Source organism: Pelmatolapia mariae, linkage group LG20 (assembly GCF_036321145.2).
Source record: "Pelmatolapia mariae isolate MD_Pm_ZW linkage group LG20, Pm_UMD_F_2, whole genome shotgun sequence".
Classification (NCBI taxonomy): Eukaryota; Metazoa; Chordata; class Actinopteri; order Cichliformes; family Cichlidae; genus Pelmatolapia; species Pelmatolapia mariae.
The window spans coordinates 36,581,111-36,599,695 of NC_086244.1; the positions used below are offsets into that span (position 1 = coordinate 36,581,111).

Sequence of the window (18,585 nt, forward strand, 5' to 3'; positions counted from 1 at the left end):
TGGCTTTCCAAACAGCAAACTTTCTTTTGGTAAACTGCTGCTGCCTGCCAAGTGCTGTGGGGTGGTCAAGATGTTTCTTTGATGGTCGGTTGTTTTTTGTGGAAAGCCTTAATGGTTCCATCCAGTGCTCAAACTTGGCTGGAAACCGGTTCAATCATGTTCTGGGCTTTAGAATAGCTTCTTTGACGGCTGGTGCCAAACTTTGACCAAATTGTGCCCATTCATGATTGAGTTATTTGGATGTCTTCACCACAAGGAGTGGTTCAAGACAGTCCTGGCTTGTGACTGGATGGACACTGGAGTGTAGCCAAAGCCTAATTAATTACAGTCAGTTAAAAGAGATGAAAGCCTAGTAAAACCTAGTTAGCTAAGCAGTCAAGTTTATTGAATTGCCTTTTTAAGCTTCAAGTAGTAGTATTTGTTGTTGTCGTTGGTCTCTGCATCACCCAATCATTTGATTATGTAACGCTGCTTCTGTGGTTGCAGTCCAGGGTGCAATTACAGAAAGTTCACTTTAAAATTAGTTATTTACAACTTCCAGGGAAACAACCAGTATTCAAGATGAAGTGTGTGTTTTCTGAGTTCTATTTAATTTACAGTCAGCCATGACATATAATTGGTCTCTTAAGCTGTAAAGTACATAAATATTTGCTATCCTTGTACCTTTGATCCAAAGATGTATTTAAAATTAGAAAGGCTACAGCTGAATTACAAAAGTTCCCTGTCTTTTAAAAACTGCACATGCTATAAATACTAAACAATAAAAAAAAACAAAACAGCATAATGTGATTAGACTAAATTAATTGTGCATAAAACGTAAACAAAACAGTTTTTCTGTAGCTGTCAGATTGCAACCTCATCTTTTTGGGCTTCAGCCATGACAGTCTGTCTCTTCTTGGCAGTCGCAGTCTGTCTGGCAATCACACTGTCTGTCTGCCCAGTTGAGCTCTTCATGGGTAATCGTTTACTATGGCGCAGAGTCAAAGGTATAATATGGGCCAAGGCATTCATAGGTCAGTGGAATGCTTCAGCAGTGACCACAGTGACCCATGGGCTCCAACTTCAGATAACACAAATACTAACTGTAAAAATATTTACCAGTATTTTTATCATTTCTGAAAACGTTATCTTCAATAATTTAAATTACAATCAGGTGCCACTTCAATTCGACAAATATCCAGATGATCATTTAAAAGAGAAACTGAAACTGGAGTGTTTATTGAACCTTTTGTTTAATTAAAAAAAAAAGAAATTAATGATCAGTTTAATTTGTATCATTTTTGCTACCATTGCTGGCATTTTTGTGTAATTTACTGCAATGTGTCATTTTGCAATTTATTCGTGTTTTTTAGGGGGGGGAAAAAAACTTCTGACAAGATGTTACATAAACTTACAAACCCATGTATCAAATATGGTATTTATGAATCCCTTGTGGCAGGACCATTTTATTTTAATGTAAAACCAGAGATTAGCCACTTCAGGAAATGTTGACAGTGATCTTATTTTCTAATACAATTTTATCAGCGCCATCTATCACGGTTTGCCTAGTCAAAGGGTCAGATTTTGTCAGAGGATTCACGGCCATCTGTCATTGTATATCATGTTTAAAATCCAAAGCAGACAGATGCAGGTCAGCGGCAATCTGTAGTAAATAATATGTTTTGATAGTCTATGATTAGAAAGCAATGTAAGGCTCTAAGACGTGTGCGTGCAAACCCAGGAATTCCCAAGCAACCGTCTCATCTAGTCAAGAGTCATTATAAGCAGTAAGTCTATTCTGTTCTGCACCACTGCGCCGCACTGCCTGCAGCTTCTGTCGGGCCGCATGAATAAGGAAAAAGGCACTTAAATATCTAACATTAACCGCATCATCTGAATGAAAAGACAGGAGACATGACAACGGCTTGCCAACTTGAAGCGATGCAATGGTAATGTAACCTGGGATGGAAATATTTGGGGCTTACATTATATCCCCCTTAGCTACTTTTATTGCTGACTTTCTCAGATTTCATCTATGAAAGTTGGTAATGATGCCTTAACTATTATCTAAGGTACCACACAGGAATTGCTTTCCTTTAACTCCTAACTTGATTTTGCTTCTTTTTCATAATTTCTTTGTAAAATGTTTTAATGTGTCTTTTATTCTATCTTCCATTGTAGTCATACTGACAGATGAAGAGGTTCAACGGAAAAGGGACATGATAATGAAGAGAAAAGAGGAGGAGGCAGCCCGAGAGGCCATGAGGCCCCGGCTGAACGAGGAACAGGCTCGGATCATCTCCTGCCTGGTGGAAGCTCACCACAAGACCTACGATGCCTCCTATTCTGACTTCACACGCTTTAGGGTTAGTCCTGTGAAAAGTTGCTTTCTTTCTTCACACCTGCCAGAGGTCCTGGGTTAAAATCTGAGACAAGCCCCCACTTGTTAAGTTCTCCTGAAAAAGTCCAAGGGGTGTGGGAAAGTAAAAAGTGTCTGGTTTGAAAAAAAGAGACATGGAAGGAAAATTGTTAAAGTTTTTAAAAAATGAATAATTAAACTGAAAGAGATGGACGAGCTGCTATCGCCTTCAAAAGAAAGAAAACATAACAAAAACCTCTCTGGCACTCTGGCGTCATGGGCCACATAAAGCCCAGTTTGACCTTAAGACTATGGGATAAGGGAAAATCTCCTCTCTTTCAGTGCAAAGATGTTTAACTACACATGAAATCACTGAGATGTGCAATTTTAACTGCATGTCTCAGGTTTCAACATGAAAAATGTGCAAAATTACAGAAAAAAGTAGCTCACTGCCCAGAGTATCCTGTATTTCTAAAACATAAAGTTTCTATATTTCTATAGATGGTTAATGACAGAAACATTTCTGTCATGTAATTGTTTATGTACTACTTAGTTCCATTGATTTAGCATGAACGGCCATGGGGGAGGAGAAACTGTAAAACTGACTATGGGTGTACCAGGTGTCATGTGTCATGACCTGGTACACACAGGATGAAAGCATGGAATCAGAGCTGTCTTTTACTTTGTGCCTAATGAATATGATTAGATTAAATTTGTCTGCAGTAAAACATCAGGAATTGCTGTGAGGGTGCTGCAGTGCTTTTGCACAATGTGTTAACACCACAGCAAGACCCCCATTCATTATTACTGAGCGTTAACTCTTACACAATTACACTGACTTTAGCTGGACATGTATATGTGAGGTGACATACTTTAATCACAGTTTCCACTTATGCATATTTTTCACAGAAAATAATTATAAGTAACAATGAAGCAAACATTTTTGAATGAGTAATGAGAATTTGAGAACATGATTTTGGTACTTTTTGGTAATGTTATTGTTTTATATACAAAAATAGAGCTACTCATCACCGTTAAAAAGTCACTAACAGTGTTGTGCCATGTGTGCCGACCAGGTTAGCTGTTTAATAGCTCACTGTTGTTGAAACGCGGGCTTTATTGAAATTCATCAAAGTGTTCTTCAGTGATGCGATTACATCAGCTGCTGGTGAGGCAGGGGCTGTTTTTGCTTGTTTTTGCTTGTTCTTTGTTTTTTTGGCAACCCCAGTACATACAGTACATTTTCAGAACACGGTGTGTTCATGCACACTGTGCAGCAAACCTGACATTTCTAATTCTATTATGTGAAACTTTATTACTTTATTATTGCGACTGCTATTCTGAGTAAAACCTCAAATAGAAAAAGAACAGTTCCAGCAGTCCCTGCTCCTGTGACACAGACCTGTGGTGTGTTGTGATTACTTGGACTTTTGGAGCCCATGAAAACAAGCACAGCAGCACTGGGTGATATTAATACTTGTGTTTCCGTGTGTGTTTGCAGCCCCCGGTACGCGAAGGCCCGGTTACACGCAGTGCCAGCAGAGCTGCCTCTCTTCACTCACTCTCTGATGCCTCGTCTGACTCATTCAACCACTCACCTGGTGAGACAATAAAGGGTCCCTCTTCTCTTGTGTGTTTTATCAATCAGGGTTAGGACACAAGGACACAGCTGTGAAGAGATCTGTTGATTAAAAATAATAATAACTAAGCTCCATTTTGCGATTGTATCACACCAGCTGCATTGTCAGTGAGCTCCTGGATCATACCCACTGTGGAAAACAAACAGACCCAATAAAGGAATACTCATATTTGCAGTTACAAGAAATATGAGGGGTGCTTGTGCCCACTGTTAGTCATATACTGAATCACTGATGCGCCACAGTGAAGCTGTAGTGATTGTACTGATCTTGAGCTGCTGTGTGTGAAACATCAATCTTTTTTAGAATTTGTTGCTTCTTTGCCATATCGGCCAAACAGAATACATTTAATACCTTTCATTAAATTACTTAAAAGTCTTTGGCACATTTATTATTTAAACTCATCGGTTCAAGGTGAACTCATTTGCCATCTCCCCTGTGTAACCGGTAACTTGCTCTTTGCTATTTCTGTCTGTTCTAAATGTTTTCTTGTAATCCCTCCCTTCCTTCCCCGCCCTGTTCCCTTTTCCCCCCTTCCTCCTTTATCAACTTGTCTCCTAATCCCCTCCTTGAGCAGAATCAGTGGACACCAAAATGAACTTCAGCAACCTGTTAATGATGTACCAAGATGGCGCAAGTAGTCCAGACTCCAGTGAAGAGGACACAAAACTTTCCATGCTGCCCCACCTGGCTGACCTGGTGTCCTACAGCATTCAGAAGGTTATAGGCTTTGCCAAGATGATCCCAGGCTTCAGGTACCAGTTACAGCCTCTAATGAGATTTGCCAAGAAAGTACATTAAAGCATTTTGTTATTTTTGTAACTAATATTTTTAAAAAGATGGATTCATCTAATTTGCCATAATTTACCAACAGTTGCTAAACACTATATAATGGGAGCTTTATTTGCGTTGCACTGATGAAATAGCTGATCAGCTATTTTGGTAGATTAATCATTTGATTCACTAACAAAACATAAACATAAATGCTAAAAATTTGGCCATTCTAACTTCCAACATGTACGGATTAACTGAATCTGCTTATTTGGCTCTGGAAGATTCTAAAGAACATTTTCAGTTTCTTTTTTCCCACATAGATTTCAATTTTCCACACATTTCCATAGACATGAGAGCAATAAAGTAATTGGCAGATTATTCAGTAATCTGACTGAACATATAATTTGAATACTTTGTTGTGAATGTAATTGAAATGTCTTAGAGACAAAGCAGACTGCTTAATCTGATCCAATTAGAGATAAGCAGGAAAATTGCTGGGCTCAGAAGGGCTCTGATTGCTAGACGTCTCATACCTTAAAGCCGCTAATATTCTAGCAATCTTATTCTCAATGCCATTAACTAAGTTTCTGATATGTTTTTTTTAATGGACTCGTTACAGTATATCCATTTTATATTTTTATTTTTAAAATTAAATTTGCAAGAATTTCAAGCAAACTTTCTTCACTTTTTCACTATGGGCTCTTTTCACCAAAGTTTTGAGGTGGCAAATGAATTTAATTAATTTTGAAATAAGACTGTAACATGATAAAATGTAGAACAGGTGAAGCACTGTCAATACTTTCCCAATGCGTTGTAAATTCTGGTGCATCTAATGGGTAGCACATAGACGATGCCCCACCCACATGAAGGGCCCAGTTGTTTGCTGGGCATTACCGAGTAAGGCGAGATGCTATTATCAACCCCCAAACAAACATGCTCTTCCAAGAATACTCCAGAACAGGCTGTAGCTTTATAAATACATGCAGAGCAGAGATAAATTTGTAAATGTATGCACATACAGAGACGATGAAACAGAAGAATAAACATGAAATACTGTATCTCTCACATGGGTGTGCATAACGCATACATGTCTGCATCTTGGGAAACAATAATGGCTCATGGATGCCTAGCTTTATTTGCATTTCCTCATGAGTAAGCTGTATGCTGTGAGGCCCAAATGAAGAAGTTTGGGATTTCTTTGTCAACTTTCTTTTTTTCTTTTCTTTCTGTAGGCATAATTATAGAAACATTTAAATAGTGTTTAGATCCTTGGTATGTAAAAACAAAGAAAAAAAATCTGATTTCATTCAGCAGTGATGGCATGAACAGTGTAGATAAAAGGTCTGTGGTTCTCTTACATTTGCATGTGCTTGCATCAGTGAATGCAGATGCACATACTTTTAGTTCTGTTTGCGAAGATCTCTGTTGCTAAAGTACCTGTTAAATACATTGTTTTATTTCTTGTTCTACTATCTCTCTACTTCACAGACGTACAGTCATTTGTGTATATAGGTGGTTAAGTGGAACTCGTCAGATGGAACAGGGTCATGTGTATTCTGGGAACGAGAAAGTTTTGGGTTTTTTATTGTCACGCTTAATTTGCATCAATTAAAATGTAAAGTTTGTTTGCAGCCAGTGTTTGTTACCGTGCACGTGTACCGCTATATAACAGTACACTCTGACCCATTTCCAAACTTACTACATGCACTATTTGTTTCTTTGGCTTTTTGTTTTTTAACAAAACACTTTACAGTTAAAACTGTATTTTAAATATATTTACCCATAATTAATTAACAATTTATGATAATCTATTATTATTTTATTTGGTCTTGTATGAGTTATTCATGAAGTTATACATGTATAACTTTATATGGTTAATGCATTATGAAGGCACTATTTCTCTCAGAGCTTCAAAAAGTAAAGTAAACCAAAGAAAACACCTTCTTCTTCTGTCCCAGGTCCAGATTCACTGATTTGACAGTACTTGTGCCTGACTGAAACAGTGTAGTGTGACTCATGCTTTTATCTGTAACTGTGTGTGTTGTACAGAGACCTGACAGCAGAGGACCAGATCGCTCTTTTAAAGTCAAGTGCCATTGAGATCATCATGCTGCGTTCAAACCAGTCATTCAGTCTGGAAGACATGTCCTGGAGCTGCGGAGGACCTGACTTTAAGTATTGCATCACCGATGTGACAAAGGGTTGGTTCCCTCTCATTCATGTAGTAGCTGCACAGTAGAACTAAAGCATCGGTGACTGCATTTCATGTTTATGTATTTACTTAGTATAAAGAAGCATGTACAGAGCGTGTAAGAGACCATGCTTATCTGTTATATATACTCTCAAAACATGGACTCCTCTTCTTGAGTCACTGCTCTGGAGGCACTGGTGAATCATAGCTTTACACACTCCCAGGTATAGAGTGTTAATTGTTGAAGCTGGTGACACAGCTGGGATTATTTTTCTCCCAGTTTATATAACAGTCTTACAAGGATCCCCCACACTCGGCTTTTTACGCACACTTGCACATTACTGTGAGGTTTCGATTTCAGGTATTTTCAGCCACACACAAGCGCACACTCTGTGCTTATTCACTCGTACATGAAGGGCAGGTAGCGATGTTCTCTGTCCACAAAATAGAAATACACATGGAGACCAGGTGTGTTTTCATTCATAAGCACAATGTACTAACAGTGAGTGTGTGTCATCCTTCACAGCGGGTCACACTCTGGAGCTGTTGGAGCCACTGGTGAAATTCCAAGTCGGTCTGAAGAAACTCAACCTGCACGAGGAGGAGCACGTGCTGCTGATGGCCATCTGCCTGCTCTCCCCAGGTACTGCCGCTGCTGTTTGTGTGTTCGTTCATGCCTTCATTGTCTTGGAGTATTTCCAGCTGAGCCATGCTTTAAAGATTGAGAATAGAGATTAGAGATGGTTAGTGGTTCGTTTCACTACTAACAACACCGTATCATCAAAGTGTGAACAGCATGGCGCAGGGTGTGTGTCGCATTCTCTTTCCGACCTAGATTCCTCCTATAGTCGTGTGCTGCCAGTAACACAAGAAAAAGCTTTTCCTGGAAGATCAAATGTGCTGTTCAGTACATTAAAGCATGAAGTTACAACACAGCGTGGGAAGCAGAAGTTTGCACGCTGTAAATGACAAGTTTGAGTAAGGAGTATCAAATCCCTGAATCGCAGAAAGAATCTGTCAAGCAGCAGGGTCATTTGAAGAGAATGTACACCATTTCAAAAACAGTTTGTTTTGTTTTCCTTGAGACTCGAGAGCCTCAGGGACACAGTATTTGTATCAAAGCAACAGCACTTAGAAAGCAGCCGCAGTTAGAAATTAAATTCTTTGAGGGAGGGAAAAAAATCATTAGTTATGTCCTTGCTGTCTGTTGCTATTATGTTGAAAGTAATCCAATAAAAACTTGTTATCTACACATCTTTAGTTACAGTACAAACTCTGTGGTGCAGATTTCTAAGCACAGAAAAGAAAAAGGTTCAAAATATATTTATTCAGTAATAAGAAAGACTAACAAGAGGAGTGGCAGACGTGATCAAGACCCAGAACATCCCATCACCGTGGCCCTTACATGTCTCAGACACTAACTGAGAGCAGACAGTTCGTTTTATAAACCTGCTCATATACAATACTGTGCAAAAGTTTTAAGACAACCCTCATTAGGAACTAGGGAACTAGGTGGAGTAATTCTTTTAAAACATCTGCAAACACACACAGAAAAACTTGAAGGTCAGTATTTGGTATGAAAACTTTTATTCTTAAACACAGCCTGAAATCTCAAGGCAAGCTTTCTTTCCTATTTTTTTTAAATTTCCTATTTAGTCGTTTCTGATGATTAAGGACCTTGAAGTGCACTTTATACATTTTTTGTTCATTACTTACTTCTTTGCTTTAAATATCTTATGTCCCCCTGCTGGTGACACAGGTTCTGCATGTTTGTCCATTTCATGTTTTAAAGAGGCAAAGTGTGAAATGGACTCGATGTACTGGCGTGTCTATTACATGTTTTGCTGTGATACTGGGTTGATGGATAATATCTTCTGATGAATCACTTTGTTGGTGCTAGAATTATGTAGGCCTTTTTTATGCTTGAATGCTTGATAGGTCATTGTTGATTGGGTAAACTATTAAACTTACAAGAAAATCTGAGGGATGGCTCAAGACTTTAGCACAACATTTTATACAAAGCAGGTAAATGTTTTCTGTTAGAGCAGCAACATTGTTGTACAATCTATGAAAAAACTGTTTATGGTTCAATGTGAAATGCACACTAGTGCATTTTTCTTAAAACAAAGACAAGAAGAGACAGTAAGAGCGTCTGTGCGTCAGCTGTCTCTGCTGAGTGCAGGGAGGATATTGCAGAGTGAAGATAACAGCAAACATTCCTGAAAAGAGACATTCTGCCACGTCATTAATCACGTCTTGTACACCTGTATATAAAGATCCTGAAGTCTGAGTCGAGCATGAGGAACATATTTAACACTGTCCAATGTTTAGAAACACAATACAAAAGAAATGAGAAAGAAGTAGGCAACAGTGTTAAGTAATTGATATGATAATTACATAAATTTTATGATCAAATCAAACTTTTTATTAACAGGGAGCATGATACCAGCCTCCATGTCTGTAGGCTGGTAGCATTACTACTTAACATTTAAGTTCAGTATTTTCAAAAACAAAACAATTAAATGTTCTGACATATGTTTTCTTTCTCGTTCCATCCACCCACACCTCCCGTCTCCAATCTCACCTTGCTGCTCCCTCTTTAATTTTCTCTGTGCTTCTGTCTGATTCTGCCTTTCCGTCCACGTCCCCACCTCTCCACTCCCTCCACCCTCTTTGTTCTCCCATGTCAGATCGTCCCGGTGTCCAAGACCACACCCGCATCGAGCAGCTCCAGGACCACCTGTCCGAAGTGCTGCAGGCCTACATCCGAGTCAACCACCCAGGTGGACGTCTGCTCTACGCCAAGATGATCCAGAAGCTGGCTGACCTGCGCAGCCTGAATGAGGAGCACTCCAAGCAGTACCGCTCGCTCTCCTTCCAGCCCGAGCACAGCATGCAGCTGACCCCGCTGGTGCTGGAAGTGTTTGGCAGCGAGGTGTCATAGCGGTGGAGGAGGCCTGCGTGTATGCATTCACACGCTCGTAACACAAAGGATGAGTAACCAACCCCTGCTGCCTTTTCCCCAAGAACGCCACTGCCCTCATAAAAACCTGGGCATGTGGGAGAAAGATGGATAATCTGACAGGTAGACAGTAATCTTCACCTCTTCATCATCTCTTCATCCTCCTAACCTCAAGCTACAAGACTCAGACAACTGGACCTCTGGATTTACAAAAATGAAACACACTAAACAGGTTCTTGCTTTCTGTTGCACTTGGATAATCAGATTTTATTTTTGCTTCTGGATTTGCAAACACTGTACAGAATCAGATTTCATTACATCACACAGATCCAGACTCATTGACATCCTGGTCCTCTCTCCATCCCCAAACTCGAAAAATCACCCCTTAATCATGACGGCCTTTCCTCAAAAACTACTAGATTCCTGCCACTTTTCCTGCAGTGGAGACAGTTGGATGGACACAAATGTCTCATCCTCTTTGTAACATTGCACCATGTTCAGGCCACTGCCACAATACACAGGAGCAAATGCACAGATTTACTTTCATTACCCATGCTGGGTGATAAACTCGGTTTAGATAGCTATTAACTCTTGTTGGTTTACAGTTTTCAAAAGCAAAGACATCCAAATATATTAAATATCAGAAGCCATCGGCAAGCTTACAGTAATCTCATAGAAATACAAAGTGAGAGTGGAGGAGGCGTGTTTCCCTGTGAATCTGTGCATGTAGTCTCAGATAATGTAATAGACTGAAGAAGGACATTTAAGTAGGAAAGCGTCAGGATGGGAATGGTGGGAAGGAAGGAGGAAACGAGGTTGGATAAATGGAGGGAGGTGCTACAGATGATGGAATTCCTTTTTCACAGGACAAAAAGGAATTCAGTAAAAAAGAATGTATGTATAAATCTATATAAATATAAATGATACGTATAAGCTGACATACATAGGAAAACATGGTTGCTTCCATGGAAGCAAATAGTTCTGACTATTGTACTATGTAGAGGATTTGAAGGCCTCTCCTCTGTTGTGTGTGTGTGTGTGTGCGTGTGTGTGTGTGTGTGTGTGCGTGTGTGTGTGTGCGTATATGTCATATTTCAAAAGGCAAATACACACACACACTGAGAAGCGTGTGAGGAGTCCTTTTATTCGCGAGATATGTGTACAGAGAGGGAGAATATTGATGGACCACTGGGGGGTGTGTGTACAGGCTCTGACTGAGGGTCTAGTGCAGGGAAGCATTTTTTTGGACCTGTGAAGTTTGTAGAGTGACATACGCAAACACAACTTCATGTTGCATGGATAGTGACTATCCAAAAGTATTTGTTCAGCTGGTTAGATTGCTGCTAAGACAGAGCTGCGTAGTTGGAGAGAAACCAGCTACCAGCTGTTGCCTCAGGGAAAAGTTTGTCTGATGATATTGTGTACTTGGTGTTTACGATGTGTGCGGCGTAAGCGTACAATCATGAGACAGAGATTGTTTTTGAAGCTCTAGGCATCACTGTGATTTCTAATCATACTAAATAACAGCAGGAGGAAGCTAAAAGAGGGACTTTTTGAAATAATAATTAATGCGAGACTTTGTTTTCTAAGCTTATCTGATCAAAGAAATTACATTAGGGGTCATAATTAATACATTTCAAATGCAGACTCATTGGTGTGAAAATATCTGCCTTAGCTTTAGTTTGTCTGATTGTTTTTTTCCCCCAAAGTCAGAACAGTAGCAATATACAGTAGTTTAATGTTGTGAATGAAATCCTGAAGATGCTCTTAGTAGCAGAGTAGCGATACAAAGCACGAGAAAGATTTTCTTTTTTTGTACAAAAGATAAACTCAAGCCTCATATCTTTTTATCACATTTGTATCATTTCAACACCAGCCACATAAGCGAGGTTTAGAATGTTAATTTTCAACATCACTACATATCATACATCACATTTCTGTTGACACAGTGTTTGCTCACCCTCATGCAGACCTGGACCACCCCCTTGTGGACAAACTTTGTAAATACCACTTGCTAATTCTGTACATATTTAGAATTTAACGTAGGATAATATACGAAGAGAATTCACTTGTTAATGGCGAGATGCTCTGCTATATGCAATTAGGAGTTGAACTCTTATGTTTTATTCTGCTAGAACGGACAGAAGTGGCAATTCTGGACAGGTTGCTGAGCTGTTTCAGGGAGAACCGGAGAAGACTGCTGGCTTTTTGTCTTTTTGACATTAAGTGAAAAGAATTGTACCTGTTTTATATTAGTAAAATACCACCACAGCTAAAGAAACACCTGTTATAAACAGGTAACCTTCTTCCTACTGAATTGGCCAATATAGTCTCAAATAGTGGACAAACATCAATGAGACTTTGAAAAAAAGATGTTTTATAATTACAAACACTTCATATGATTAAACATTCCCAGTGGCATTTGTTTTTGAGCATTCCGTCTACACAGTATACACACAGTTGGTGTAAGCATCCTAACACACTGGCGGCCTTTGAAACGTGTCCAACAGCTCAGTAACTTCTCACTAGTAAATGTCTTCTCTGTCCATTTCAGGCTTATGGATGTATGTCTTTTTCTCTCTCCTTCTAAAGTCAATCGATAAGCTCTTGACAATTATACAGTATATTCATAATCTTTTCATTTTGGTGAACATCTGATTTTATTTACTGATTTAATTTTGTTCTTTTCAAGACTGTCACTTGTATTGCGTGTCAGAGTTTGCCGTCTTGCTGGCGCTTGGCTTGCTGCGCTGCAGTGTCGTTTTAGTGAAGCAAAGATGAGCAAAGCGGACTCCTGGAGCCGTTTTCCAAGAACAAGCTTCTTCTTCCCTTTTTTTCCCCCTTATATCAAGTGAGTGAAGATGGAATAGCTTTTTTTTAACTCACATAGTGGCTTCATCCTCACATACGGGGAAGGGAAGGAACACTGACACTGATTTTTGTTAATGGAAGGAAAGAAGTCAGTGTCGCTGTTTTCCACCTGGAGCTGGATCATTTCTTTGTGAACGGAGAGGCAGTCCCCAACTCTGTATAGAAAAACAAAAACATCTCCTTCTTCAAACCCTCATGTGATAAACTAACACTGCCTCAACTGACTTTCACAGGATTTAGCCAACGCAAACTGTTGCAGCTACAGCATGGGCGTGCCTCTTTTTTCATCAACCATCTAACCACCTCTTGTTCTGCAATAACCAGTTACAGCAGGATTACTCTTCATAGCTTTAACTCAGCAGCGAGTCAAGCTCTACTTTGGAAAACTGTGGTGCACCAAGGGCTGATGGGAGTGTAAGTTTTAGGGGCCACAACTGCTGTGGAATTGTACAGGTCGCTCAAATGTGGAGATGACAACCGAGAATGGCTCCTCTGTCCGACTCGACCCAGGAAACCTTTGGAGTGGACCTCTAGAAGACTGTGTAGAATCTGTATAGAGGATTAAAGGAGATAAAAGATTTTTTAAAAAGAGAATTGCCACAGATGTGCAGACTTAGTGACACACTGTAAAGTGTGCACTGACTGACTGATACGTCGCCTGTTAAAATCCAAAGCGGGATGTTACCTTTGTCACTGCTCTGCCTCTCGCATCGCAGCTGTTTAAATTCAGATTTGTTTTGTTTTGTTTTAAAGTAATCGTCATTTGCTAAAGAACAGTTGTTGACAGACTTTTTACATTTACATCTACATCATCTGTTTCAAAAGGAATGAAGGAGAGGGTGATGGTGCGAGAGTCTGCTCACTTGTAAGGATTCCCTATTTAACTTTGCTATGCTGCTGCTGGATGCTGACTCCTCTCTGGAGAAGCCCTACTTGCCATTATTAATGTCTATATTTAGGGTTAAACATGAAACATCTGGCTTATACATTTTAACCTAATAGTTGTAGCTGATGCTAGAGGCCGTTAGCGTTTAAAAGAATCCAAACAATGCTCAAGTCTCTCGCACCATTACCCCTCCTCCCTTCAACCCAGGTCAGCAGCTCCACCTCAGTAGCCTTACTTACAGCAACCTCACTCAGCTGGAAACATTTAACAGATACCTCAGTAATGTACAGGACAACTTTTCACAATAGCCTTGAAGGGAACCAAACATAAACTCATACCACAGATATACTCAGCACACACCAATATAAACACACACACTACAACTCTCTCCTCAGCAACCTTTGCAGTGTTCGTTCATAAGATATACAGGAAACTAGTTGCCAATTGTTGTAAAAAGGTTGTTAGGTAGAATCCTGTTGTGAGTAGGCCAGTGGATCCCAATGTTTCTCAATGTTAACTTTCACACTCTCTTGTTTTTTTTCTCTTTACTCACTTGCTGTCATCTCTGCTTTGCTCTCTTTTTTCTTCGGACTTTGTCGTCTCTCTGTCTCTGTAAACGGACGACGCACCGCTAAGCTTTAGCAGTGCGTTTAGCCAAACATACTACCTCTCCCTTCTGCACATAAATTTATAAATATATATATTTTTGTCGCAGCATGATTGTGCTTAATATAAAACATCCATTTTTACGTTAACACTAATTTAGAAGTTTTTTGGTGCATTTGTACAGTATATTCCTTTTTATCTCTTTTTTTAAAAAATGCTGGATGATATCTATTTTTTTTTTACTTCAAATTTCTATATAAGCCTACAAATTTTAAACTCACTCTAATCTGAGGCCTCATTAGCTCCACTTTCTCACCTAAGTGTATAGATGCATGTTAAAAATGATGCATGAAAGTGAGGCTACATTCAGAGCAGCAGAAAGTGCCAGAATTCTTTTGGATTCTTTTTATGTCTCAAAGAGCAGATTTATGTTTTTTAAATTATTATAATTATTATTATTGTTTTACCCAGGACAGAAAAAAAACCCATTTGTTTAGGTAAATATCTAAATGAGCAACTTATTGGTGGAACAGACATAATTTTGATGAAACGGTAACTTTACAAAGTCCCCTTTACCAAGCACAACAGCTGACTCGATTGGTGACGTTTTGTAGTCTGAAGTGGAAGAAGCATCGTATAACAGAACTTTGAAATGACTGAGAGGTAGAGCCTGACTGATTTATTGGCAAGGCGATATTATTGGACTGTATTTGCTATTTTTTGTTATCTGCATTTTTAATTGAAAATAGAAATGGAAAGAAGAAACAGAAGAAACACCCTTCAGCCATGTTGCGAATGGTGATATTACATAGTTTTTCCACCAGAGGGCACTTGGCACAAATAACACGCGGCTGATCTGAGGTGAGCTGGATAGAAGGTGAACAAGTAAATAAATAACTACACATAACAAATGTTCAGGAAAGTTGTGTGTATCGTGCATACGAAAAAAAAATAATCAGCCGATATTTTGGAATATTGGATTTTCATACCACTCGATTTTAGAATCGACCTTGAATATCCTGTATCAGTCAGGCTCTACTGCGAGGTGTGCGGGACCTAAAAACAGTTTATAAAAATTCTGAAGAGAGATGTGTCATAAACTCAGCAAAATAATAGTGACAAGTTTAACATTTATGGAAGTACATTTTCTTGCTTTCATGAAGCAAGTTAGACGTTTGATTAATACCACTTTGGCTTGGTGCAAATATTAAATGGTGACTTTGTTTCTGTAACAAGATGTAAAGTTATATAAGCTCCATATTTTACCTCCACCCATACAAACGTTGCTGTTAAAGTGGACCTGTTATGTTTTCTCTATTCGTTTGGGGGGTGGGGCTTGGTATCATTTATATATACACTTATGATGGAAGCTACTCATATTAAATATGGCCGAAGCTTCAAATAATGAATGGCTTATGTACAAGTAATCATTGTGAGCCAAAACCTCGACTCTGTTTTTATACTCCTAGATCTGTATGATGCCTTTGGTCTTGGTGTAAGCTTCACCTAGTTGCTGTACACACTATGTGTGTCTATGAGGGGCAACCAATCAGAAGAAAGTTAGCTTAGGGGGAGGGTTCCCTTAGAGGAAAGGAATGTTTCGAACAGGATGAACTGTGGCGCTGCACCAAGGACAAGTATAAGCTAAAATAAAGGATGTTCTTTTTTTTAACCGTGAATCATGCCAACTACTCAGTACAGTCCAACAATAAAAATATGGGGCTGGAAATAAGCATCACAGGTCCACTTTAAGGTAACTGTCTCCAGGATGTAGCTTTATATTAGGCATACAGACATGAGAGTGGTATGAATCTCATTTATACCATTGCAAGAAAGCAAGCATCACGCTGCCCCGACTATTCATTTAAACAACAAAGTCACAGAATGCATAAAAGGTAAAGTTGAGAGCAGTTAATCAAAGACAAAGCAGGGACAAAATACAAATGAGTGATTTTAAATCAAAATATACTTGAAAAGCTTGAGTTTCATGAGGCTAATTGATCGCATGTCAAAATAGAGACAGTTCATTATGAGCAGTCTGGAATCGAGTCTCATGGCTTGTTGTATGAAAGTAGCATAAAGCCAGAGAACCTAAGTGCAAACTTTACAAACAAACCAAAAGAATCTGAGCTTTGCGAAACAAGAGGAAGCTGGTCCCACTTGAGTCTGCTCTTCAGTTAATCAAAATAATACGCTAACAGATGTTTGTCTCTACTGACCCACTGTTGTTGATGAATTCATCCCACACAGTCAGAAACCTCTCAGTCAAACTTATGTAAATGTTGTCAGCTTCAGCTCAGATAATGAGAAATGTAGTTCGACTTTGACAACATTGTTTCCCCCCTAACATTCAAAATGTAAAAAAATAACACCCACCACAGTGACCCTCGAACAGCTTGTTTTCCCGTTACTGTCTGTGTGTGTTTGTGTGTGCGTGTGTTTTCTTTTTCTCTAGTGCCCTTCAGTTGTCTGATAAGGGTTTACAACATTGGGATCCTATTTTAGATACAGTAACAGTTTTGGGTTCTTTTGCATCAAAGTATCACACACCTGCACCAGCCCAGCACTTCTGCCTTCTTCTAACTATGAATGCTTCAGCTATGTGCTGCTCTCACTTAGCTTTCTAATTAAAGCAGGCATTTAGAAATATATGATATGAATGACTTAGCGAGACTTCACTGTGGCATTCTAGAAATTAATGGGTCATGTTTCAGCTCACAGCATGTGCTTTTGGTTTTCTAAGGTTCATTTAGTATCCTCATCTGTTGCTGATGGAAACCTTTTGGCAGATGCTTCATTCAATTTGCCTCCTGATTGATGTCATATAGTGTCCTTAAAACCATTATTAGGATTAGTCTTAGTTTACACTTAAACGAGCTGTATTCTGAACAACAGGCTGTGACTCTGATTCATATGTTGCCTGTGTTTGAACCTAAGGAGAGCGGACAGATAGAAAGCCAGCTTTTCTGTTGTCTAACAGATGGATTTCACTCTAAACAGATTGTCATCTGTTGCATTTCTTTGCTACCTCTTTCAATATGCGCTTACACAGACACAGACACACACACACACACACTGAAAAAGCTGCACTCAAAGGTCAATATGCACCCATTTGTAACTGACTGTAAAAAGACAGTGAACACATGACACACACTCAAACACATGCACACTTGTGCCCACTTCTTTTCCCTCACCAGCAGTTTTTTGCCAATGATGCACTTGTGTTTTTGTCTCCAAATGCTCTGCAAAACATATGTTTAAAAAAAATGTAAAAAATAATTAGTCATCAAGTTTTATTTTTTTAAAACCTGTAATCTCCATAGTAAGACCTGGGCTAGCCAGGTGCTTAGAAGTGAGTAGGTTTTTCATTCATCCATTTAGAAAGTTTCATGTCTTTAAAAAAAAGAGAGAAAAGAAACATAAATGCACATATTTCTCAGCTCAGTTGTACCTTGGTGTGCCTAGAACCCACAGCCTTATTTTGGGACAATATCAGGGGTTTTAACCAGAATACACGATGTTCTATAGAGGACAGTTGAGTTTTATCGAGTAGCCCTCCCCAACCCTCCCTTTATTTCCACAATCGGTTTTACGATGTGCATGTGGAAGGTGCGCATCCTCCACAGGGTGTGCTATGTCAGTGTTTCAGCTAGTTGTGATTCTTTATTTATTCCCCTTTCAGACGACACTTTAGAGTTAAAGCAAACAGAAAAACAAGCAAGAAAAAAAAACATTTTGGAGTCTGATTTAAAAAAATTTAATCTAATTTGGCTTGATTAAAACTCTTTTTAAAGGGTTTCCAGTAGATAACGATCTATTATGTAGGTCTGCGTATTTCGTGTAGAATAAAAATAAAAGTTTAAGTAATAATTGATCTCACCAGAGTCCCAAAATAAGTACTTTTACTTTCACACATGCACACCACCATGCAGTAAAACTCAGCAGATCTCAGTGCTTTGAGCAGAAATTTGTCTTTTTCAGAATACACAGTTGCCAGGGCGCTGCTGTTGATGGCACCATCAATAGCCTTATGTAAAGACAGATAGTGTTATACATACATGAACTAATGTCTCTGTGTGGTATGAATCACCACCTTTTATTTTGTTTTTTGCTCTTTTCTATTTGCTCTTCTCTTTGAAGTTGATCCATTGTACTTTGATTAAATGCATTGTATTTAGTAAAATACTGATAATGTTTTGGGGAAATCACACAAATAAAACAGCTGTACATAGTGACGCAAAACAGCCCTCGTGTCCTTGCTTCTTTGTGTCGTGCTGTAGAAGAAAACATCTCTTATTTCTAACTTAATGCTGATGAATG

The 18,585-nt window shown here is 39.0% G+C and overlaps 1 protein-coding gene across 1 annotated transcript in view; it reads left to right on the forward strand.

Moving 5' to 3' along the window:
- Nucleotides 1-18,501, forward strand: part of LOC134618992 (vitamin D3 receptor A) — a 71,826-nt gene extending 53,325 nt beyond the window's left edge. The window contains exons 5-10 of the mRNA XM_063464660.1: nucleotides 2,161-2,345; nucleotides 3,840-3,939; nucleotides 4,553-4,730; nucleotides 6,799-6,950; nucleotides 7,467-7,583; nucleotides 9,631-18,501. Coding sequence (XP_063320730.1) covers nucleotides 2,161-2,345; nucleotides 3,840-3,939; nucleotides 4,553-4,730; nucleotides 6,799-6,950; nucleotides 7,467-7,583; nucleotides 9,631-9,884 — 986 coding nt within the window. The 3' untranslated portion in view covers nucleotides 9,885-18,501. The remainder of the gene's footprint in view (nucleotides 1-2,160; nucleotides 2,346-3,839; nucleotides 3,940-4,552; nucleotides 4,731-6,798; nucleotides 6,951-7,466; nucleotides 7,584-9,630) is intronic.
- The last annotated feature ends 84 nt before the right edge of the window (nucleotides 18,502-18,585 follow it).